At 43.0% G+C, this 9,294-nt stretch overlaps 1 protein-coding gene across 1 annotated transcript in view; it reads right to left on the bottom strand.

The window, feature by feature from the left end:
• Positions 1–1,504: 1,504 nt before the first annotated feature.
• GALNTL5 (polypeptide N-acetylgalactosaminyltransferase like 5) overlaps positions 1,505–9,294 on the bottom strand; it is a 51,719-nt gene continuing 43,929 nt past the window's right edge. Inside the window, exons 7-8 of the mRNA XM_047097682.1 lie at positions 4,175–4,324; positions 1,505–1,660 (exon numbers count right to left, since the gene is read on the bottom strand). Coding sequence (XP_046953638.1) covers positions 1,505–1,660; positions 4,175–4,324 — 306 coding nt within the window. The remainder of the gene's footprint in view (positions 1,661–4,174; positions 4,325–9,294) is intronic.

Raw genomic sequence — 9,294 nt, 5'->3', positions numbered from 1 at the left:
TCAATCAAGATACCCTGGCCATCTGTAATATCTGAGCCCAGGTCTCCCGATGTCTATCTATCAATAGATTTTATAGAGTATCTTGCTAAAATACATATGTATAAAGAGATTATACGCTGGTTCTTTCATCTTCACATTATATAGATTATCCCAAAGAATACAAGTTCCATGAAGGGAGAGATGTTTTCCTGCTCCCTCACTTAGAAGGATACCTAGCCCTAGATAACCAACTACTCAATTATTGATTGAGCACAATAGATAAGTTGTTTCCTGCTGTAAAAACTAGCTTCTATTTTCTTCAACGTAGGCTAGGTTTAGTGATCCCACCCTAAGTCTCCCCCAGTCCTTTTATTCCTTTCAGTGTGTTCTTCCCCTCATTTTCTCCTTGTCTTTGTGAATCAAATACGTTTCCCCTCTCTAGCCACCTTCACCAGGGTGAACACAACAGCCATCCCTCTAACCCAAGAGAAGTACTTTAGACATTCGGGAGTGTGTTCACACAGGGTAGATAGGGAGCCTATCCACTCCTTCCCCCAATCCCAGCTAAACAGGTCTGAGTCAGAAAATCAATCATCAACAAAGTGCAGAATGCAAGAAGTGATAGGACACTATAGGCCAGAGCCATAGGAGAGGAGAAATATGAACAAGGCAAAACCAGAAGCAAGGCAGGGGGACTGTCTCCAAGTGACAAAGGGACTGACAGCCACAGACAACAAGGCTGGTCTACAGGACCGGACTGGGCCACCAAGGCAAGTGGACGGGACATCTGGAACTCAGGAACCCAAGCAAGCAAGAAATCAGCACCAAAATCGACGCTAGCAGCAAGAAAAGGATCTAGACACAGTTGAGCCAACGTTGGCACGTGTCAACCAAGGCTCTCTGTGAACGTCTTTCTGAGTTCTAGAGTAGGAATGGACAAAGCCTCCCAGAGTGGAGCATCCCCTGTGGTCTAACGGGACCAAGCGAGTTGGGCAAATTCTAGAGACAATACACTTCACCTCAATCAATGGTGTGATAGTTTGCACTGTGTGACAGCGTATCTTTCTAATGTTCACGGTTTTGCCACCCCAGAAATTCAGTGACGTGTAACGAAGGGTTAAGAACTATCATCAAAGCAAGACAGAAAGGCACTCTTATTCTAGAGCACTCTGGTTGTATTTCTTACTGCATTTCACACAATTTCTTGATGTTCCGGACTTTTCTCCTCTATGTTGAAGACATAGGGGTTTTTTAACCCTTTTTTATTTTTTTTTTTTTAATTTTTTTTTAACGTTTATTTATTTTTGAGACAGAGAGAGACAGAGCATGAATGGGGGAGGGTCAGAGAGAGGGGAGACACAGAATCGGAAGCACGCTCCAGGCTCTGAGCCATCAGCCCAGAGCCCAACGTGGGGCTCGAACTCATGGACCGCAAGATCGTGACCTGAGCTGAAGTCGGACGCTTAACCGACTGAGCCACCCAGGCGCCCCAACCCTTTTTTAATGAAAATGATTTATTTGTGTTTCATCTGCTGCCCTCAGATGCCTCCAGTTCTGGGAAGACATTATCCAAATACCACTGAAATGATTTGCAACCCAATCGTTTCCTTAACTCAACACGCTCGCTAATGTTTCCATAGGCAACAGATTTCAGGCCAGGTCTTCGTAAAAAAAACTGCTCCTAAATGGAAATAGAGAGTAATTTCATTAAAACCAAACAAATCTTTGGTAATCAAATCGTATCTAACATAGCAGTGTATATTTTCATCACCTGAACTAAAAAAAAAAAAAAAAAACCCAAAAACAGAACAAAATATCTTCCAATTTCATCCATATGGTGTGGGCAGAGACCCACGTGGTACCTGGAATTCACTCACTCTGCGCATATTTGCAGGATGTGCTGTGATGAACCACAACACGGAGGTGGTGTAGTGGGATCTAGGAAGGTTGGGTCCTGCTTCTTAGGAGCCCAAGAATCACAGCCACCTATGTTGTATGTCTCCTTTCTCTTGCTCTCTCAATACTCAAGGAAAACCCTCCCTCCCTGGTCCCAATCAACACTTCCGTGGTTTCAGAAATGAGAGATGGTGTAGTGGCTTAGGGCAAATGGACTGTGGGGGGGAGACAGCCCGGGTTCGAATTCTTGCTCTGTCATTTATTATGTGACCTTTGCCCTTACCCTCATGAGGTTGTCCTGAGGACGGAACAGTGTAATATGTACGGAGCACTGGGTAAACGCAGGCTGACACAGGGTGTCACATCAGCACTGGCCATTGTTATCACCTGGTTAGTCTTCTACGCGCTCTGGATTTAAGATAGTACTGAGCACAAAAGTCTAATGGATTCAGTCTGCCCTATATTCAAAGAGCTATCCTAAAGAGACCAACGCCTCCTTGAAAGCAGAACTCTGTTCTGTGTCTCCCTCTCTCTCTGCCCCTCCCCTGCTTGCACTGTGTCTCTCTTTCTCTCTCTCAAAAATAAGTAAACATTAAGAAAAAAATTTTTTTAAACATGAAAAAACTTTAAATGTTATCATGATTATGTATTCACGTCTTTGCTCTTCCTTTTAGCTTTGCTATCTAATTATGAATACATAAATTGTATGCCTTAATTTTACTCACTTTTAACATAGAGACATGGAATAAATCAGTATATTGCGTTGGGCTGCTTTTGTTCACCATGATGTCTGTTTTTATTTATTTAAAAACATTTTTTTTAATGTTGTATTTATTTTTGACACAGAGAGAGACAGAGAATAGCGGGGAGGGGCAGAGAGAGAGGGAGACACAGGATCCGAAGCAGGCTCCAGGCTCCGAGCCGTCAGCACAGAGCCCGACGCGGGGCTCGAACTCACAGACCGTGAGATCACGACCTGAGCCGAAGTCGGACGCTCAACCGACTGAGCCACCCAGGCGCCCCTGTAGGCCTCACGCCCAGTCCAGTGCAGGGCTCGAACTCACGACTATGAGATCGAGATCTGAGTCAAGGTCAAGAGTTGGATGCTTTACCGACTGAGACACTCAGGTACCCCCAGCAAGATTTAAGATTTACTGTACCGTTGTGTGTGTATCTCCAGTTGGGTAATTTTCATGGCTGTATAGAATTATATCAGCTAAATATAACCCATTTATCCATTCTGCTTTTGATGAGCAGCTGGGCTGTGTTTTGTTTGGGCTCACATCCACCATGCTGTTTCTAAACATTCTTGTTCATGTCTTCTGGTTGCCCAAAGGCATGCCTTTCTGTGGTGTGCACACAGAATGGAATTGCTGGATCATGGGATACTCATGATCTTTACTTGACTTTGCCAAACTGTTTTCCAAAGTGAGTTTGTAATAATACGCCTACCAGCCGTGTCTGGGAATTCCTGTGTTTGCCAATACTTGGTCCTACCAGACGTTTGACATTTTTGCCAATCGAAACGGCCATGTAGAAATATTGACGTTTTCAAAAAAGACTATTATTCCTTTTATAATTTAAAACAATAAAGAAATATTAGATTGAAACCAGGACATATAATATCACAGCAAGTTCTCCCATTTTTCTCCCCATATATCTGAAAGGAGGTCTTGGGGCTACTGCTGTCTATGTTTGTGCGTGGATCCTGCAGGGACACCTTTCAAGTTCAAATGGGGCCATGGCTACATGTTCTCTGTGTGTGCACCCTTTTAGGTCCTGGCCAGGGGCTGCAGCCTTGGGGAGACGTGCAGATGAAGGGGTCTGGCTTTGATAGAGAAATCGACTGTCGGTAGAAGAGAGGTAGTGAAGTCTCTCGCGTGGTCTCCAGACCACAGTAGCTACACCCTTGGGAACTTGGTACCAGAGGAAGAGAATCTAAATTATTGCCTGTGGGGATGGGAACAGCGGGAGATGTTTGCTTCAGAGGGGGGATCCCACAGGGTGGGGGGCGGGAGGGACATAGATCTGGGCCAAACAAACCAAACTTCCTGGGTTGATGAATTTACTTCTGAGAAACTTGAGTTTCCCCAGCAATTGAAATAAAAAGGAACGTTCAAGTGTAGTGGGTTCGAATGAACTAATTGCGAATAGGGTCTGGGGAAGGTGGATGAGGGGTTGAAGGTGTGCCAAAAATTTAAGGAAACTTGTTATCTGGAAAGGCAGGAATGGGTTCCTGGGTGCCAAGCCCCGTTCTGTATTCTTGCTCGTCTTTCCAAATCAGAGACATTTCCCTCACCTTGTATTCATCCAGCCAAACGTGCGCCAGTCTGAGACTGTTATATGTCATGGCTTCTGCAAACTCAGGTTGATTTGGAAAGCGCTGCTTACTGATGTGTCCTACCCGCGAGCAGGGGAGTACAAAGAGTTGGCCTCCACACATCCAGATCTAGATGAAAACAGACAACATTGACGCATGTGTGCTGGTACGAAGCAACTGCTGAATTTTTTTTCACAACCATAGCAATAGCTAACATTTCTTAAGTTGTTTATTTAATCCTAACAGCCCTATAATATAGGTCCGGTGACTATCCCCATTTTACGGATAAAGAAATGAATACGTATATTGGCGAAGAAGCTTGCCCAGTGACACCGAGCAGAGTTTAAGGTCGGGAGGTCTGGCCTCAGAGCCAACACTCCGAATGCTAAGTGATTCTGTCTCCCTCATACGTGACCAGTTCCGAGGCTGCTTACGTAGGAAAAGTGGCGGGCTATTTTGTCCTAAGGTATCCTCAAGAATACTCTGAGAATAATTAAGTATCGCCGGATGTCAACAGGTAATGAGAGAAATGGCTAAATTCGATGATTCACGTGTTCTGTACTTAACACACTTTGTAATGCTTATTTTTAACAAAGTCTTTACTACACAAAAGTAAACTATGACCATTGAAAAATCAGCAAACGGGGGCGCCTGGGTGGCGCAGTCGGTTAAGCATCCGACTTCAGCCAGGTCACGATCTCGTGGTCCGTGAGTTCGAGCCCTGCGTCGGGCTCTGGGCTGATGGCTCGGAGCCTGGAGCCTGTTTCCGATTCTGTGTCTCCCTCTCTCTCTGCCCCTCCCCCGTTCACGCTCTGTCTCTCTCTGTCCCAAAAATAAACGTTGAAGAAAAAAAAAAAAAAAAAAAGAAAAAAAAAAGAAAAAAAAAAAAGAAAAATCAGCAAACGTAGAAAAGCACAGAGAAGAAAATAAAGATCACTTCTTGTCCTAACGCTTGGTAGGTCACTATTTAACCCAGGTCCCCTGTTCTTACACACATGTATACACAACATTGAGATAACTTGTGGTTTTTTCATTTAAAGCTATGTGAAGTTATGGGGCGCCTGGGTGGCTCAGTCGGTTAAGCATCCGACTCTGGATTTCCGGTCAGGTCATGATCTCACAGTTCATGGGTTCAAGCCCCACATCGGGCTCTGCAATATCAGTATGGAGCCTGCTTGGGATTCTCTCTTTCTCTGCCCCTCCCTCGCTCTCTCTCTCTCAAAAATAAACATTTTTAAAAAGTTACGTGAAGTTATTTTAAAAGTTTTGTATTGTTTGGCTATTTTGGTAGTTTCCAATTTTTAGTATTATAACTAATAACACAAAGAATGTGCTTATAGTATAAATCACGTGCACGCCGCTTACCTATCTCACAGTATATTAGCCATGACTTCCTAGTTTACTCTAATTCAGTGATTCTTGCATGGTTCGCCAACTAAAAGCATCCTATCACTCGGGAACTTCAAAATGCAAAAGCCTCGGGCCCATCCAGCCCTAATGAATCAGGAACTGTGGGGCTGGGCCCAGTGATTTGCGTTTTAACCTGGTCTTCAGGTGATTTTGGTCACCTTAAAATGAGAATCACTGTTCTGACTGATCAAGATCATACATCCCAGCTTTATAGCCACTTTTTAATAAAATCCATCTAATCATTTAGGAAATAAGGCTTTCACTGAAACAAATACTCAGACTTGCTTATGAGAGCAATACTTAAGGTGACGCATATCAATTGAGTAGTCAGAAGGGATTCTGTTTAAGAAAATGAAACTTCTGGGGCGCCTGGGTGGCTCAGTCGGTTGGGCATCCAACTTTGGCTCAGGTCATGATCTCGTGGCTCGTGGGTTCGAGCTCTGCGTTGGGCTCTGTGCTGACAGCTCAGAGCCTGGAGCCTACTTGGGATTCTGTGTCTCCCTCTCTCTCTGTCCCTCCCCCGCTCACACTTTGTCTCTCAAAAATAAATATTTAAAAAATTTTTAAGAAAATGAAACTTCTGACATAACATGAGACGTAATGACTCCCTCACCTCTAGAGTTCGTTAGAAATAGCCGGAAATAGCCCCTCAGAATGTCGAGAAAAAAATATCGATGGAACTCGTTTTCCTTAGGAAAACCCTTAGATCAGAACTCTGAAGAATTAGGTTCTTTTATCATATCTGCCCCATGTTTATGATCAGACCCTTCCTCTCTGGATCTCATTTTCATCTGAAGCTGAGAACTACATAGTTGCTCATTTAAGCTACTGTTTGGGGGTGCTTTGTTATACAGCCAAAGTCAACCGCTACTGGCTATAATGTCCTATTCTTTTTTTTCAAGTGAGAACCTAATGAAATTTGGAAAATCATGAATATCTGTTCAATAACTAGACTGCAGACAGCACTGTTTATTATTTTTGGTATATTCTTACATGTTTGAAATGTTTACAAAAATTTTTTTAATGTTTACTTTTGAGAGAGAGCGAGAGCATGAGAGAAAGAGACACTGAGCAGGGAAGGGGCAGAGAGAGACGGAGACACAGAATCCAGGCTCCGAGCTGTCAGCACAGAGCTCGACGCGGGGCTTGAACCCACGAACCACGAGATCACAACCTGATCCGAAGTCGAACACTCAACCGATTGAACCACCCAGGCGCCCCGAAATGTCTCTTTATTGGAAAAGAAATCTGGCCATGAGTGCAGAATAGAAAATCAAAGTAATCAAAGTGATAAAAGAGGTACAAGAGTAAAAATTTTATCAAAAACCTTTCTTGAAAGTCAAATTGAAGGAAGCTATAGCAATGTTGCCTAACCTTCATAGGGCTCATGTGTTTGTTCTTCTACTCAATGCATTTGTGTCTCAGTTTCCTCATCCAGAAAGTGAGAATAACAGTACCTACCTCACGGGGTTGTTATGAGCATCACATAACTTGATACCTGTAAAGTGTTTAGAGTTTTTATTTTTCATATTGTTTTTAATTTAAATTTTAGTTAACATCCAGTGCAGTATCGATTTCAGTAATTCATCACTCACGTACAACACCCAGTGCTCATCCCAACAAGTGCCCTCCTGAGTACCTATCACCATCTAGCCCATCTCCAACCTACCTCCCTCCGTCAACCCACGGTTTGTTCTCTATCATTAAGAGTCTCTTGTGATTTATTTCCCTCTCTTCTCTTCCCCCCCTTCCCCATATGTCCATCTGTTTTGTTTCTTAAATTCCACATGAGTGAAATCATATGGTATTTGTCTTTCTCTCATTGACTTATTTTGCTTAGCATAATACATTCTAGCTCCATCCATGTGATTGCAAATGGTAAAATTTCATTACTTTTGATGGCTGAGTAATATTCCATCGTGTGTGTGTGTGTGTGTGAGAGAGAGAGAGAGAGAGAGAGAAAGAGCATGAGCAGGGGAGGGGCAGAGAGAGAGAGAGAGAGAGAGAGAGAAAGACAGAGACAGAATTCCAAACAGGCTCCAGGCTCCGAGTTGTCAGCACAGAGCCCGATGCAGGGCTCGAATGCACGAACCATGAGATCATGACCTGAGTCCAAGTAGATGCTTAACTGAATGAGCCACCCAGGCGCCTCTAGAATAGTTCTATTTTTAGTTTCTTGAGGAGTCTCCACACTGTTCTCCAGAGTGGCTGCACCAGCTTGAATTCCCACCAATAGGGCAAGAGGGTTCCCCTTTCTCCACATCCTCACCAACACCTGTTATTTCTTGTGTTATTAATTTTAGCCATTCTGACAGGCGTGAGGTGGTGTCCCATCATGGTTTTGATTTGTATTTCACTGATGAGTGATACTGAACATCTTTTCATGTGTCTGTTAGCCATCTAGATGTCTTTTTTGGGAAACCGTCTATCCATGTCTCCTGCCCATTTATTAACTGGGTTATTTGTTTTTTGGGTGTTGAGTTCGATAAGTTCTTTATTTTGGATACTAACCCTTTTTCCAATATGTCATTTGCAAATATCTCCTCCCATTCTGTAGGCTGCCTTTTAGTTTTGTTCATTGTTTCCTTCACTGTGCAGAAGCTTTTTGATCTTGATGAGGTCCCAGTAGTTCACGTCTGCTTTTTTTCCCCTTGCCTTTGGTGACGTGTCTAGCAAGAAGTTACTCCAGCCAACGTCAAAGAGGTTGCTGCCTGTGTTCTCCTCTAGGATTTTGATGGTTTCTGGTCTCACATTTAGGTCTTTCATCATTTTGTTTGGTATTTTTATTTAATATGTTTTTTTAAATTTACATCCAAGTTAGTTAGCATACAGTGCAACAATGATCTCAGGAGTAGATTCCTTAATGCCCCTTACCCATTTAGACCATCCCCCCTCCCACAATCCCTCCAGCAACCCTCTGTTTGTTCTCTATATTTAAGAGTCTTTTATGTTTTGTCCCCCTCCCTGTTTTTATATTATTTTTGCTTCCCTTCCCTTATGTTCACCTGTTTTGGATCTTAAAGTCTTCGTATGAGAGAAGTCACATGATATTTGTCTTTCTCTGACTAATTTCGCTTAGCATAAAACCCCCTAGTTCCATCCACGTAGTTGGAAATGGCAAGATTTCATTCTTTTTGATTGCCTAGTAATACTCTATTGTATATATATACCACATCTTCTTTATCCATTCATCCATCGATGGACATTTGGGCTCTTTCCATACTTTGGCTATTGTGGATAGTGCTGCTATAAACATGGGGGTGCATGTGTCCCTTCGAAACAGCACACCTGTATCCCGTGGATAAATACCTAGTAGTGCAATTGCTGGGTCATAGGATAGTTCTATTTTTAATTTTTTGAGGAACCTCCATACTATTTTCCAGAGTTGGCTGCACCACTTTGCATTCACCAGCAGTGCCAAAGAGATCCTCTTTCTCCGCATCCTTGCCAACATCTGTTGTTGCCCGAGTTGTTAACATTAGCCATTCTGACAGGTGTGAGGCAGTATCTCAGTGTGTTTTTGATTTGTATTTCCCTTATGATGAGTGATGTTGAGCATTTTTTGTGTTGGTTGGCCATCTGGATGTCTTCTTTGGAGAAGTATCTATTCATGTCTTTCGCCTATTTCTTCACTGGATTGTTTGTTTTTTGGGTGTTGAGTTTGATCTTTCATCCGTTTTGAATTTAAT

The sequence above is a fragment of the Lynx rufus genome, unplaced genomic scaffold (genome assembly GCF_022079265.1).
Source record: "Lynx rufus isolate CCGP_SWC_20201006 ecotype Redwood Valley unplaced genomic scaffold, mLynRuf1.p SCAF_4, whole genome shotgun sequence".
Taxonomy (NCBI): Eukaryota; Metazoa; Chordata; class Mammalia; order Carnivora; family Felidae; genus Lynx; species Lynx rufus.
This window is presented reverse-complemented; position numbering and strand designations above follow the sequence as displayed.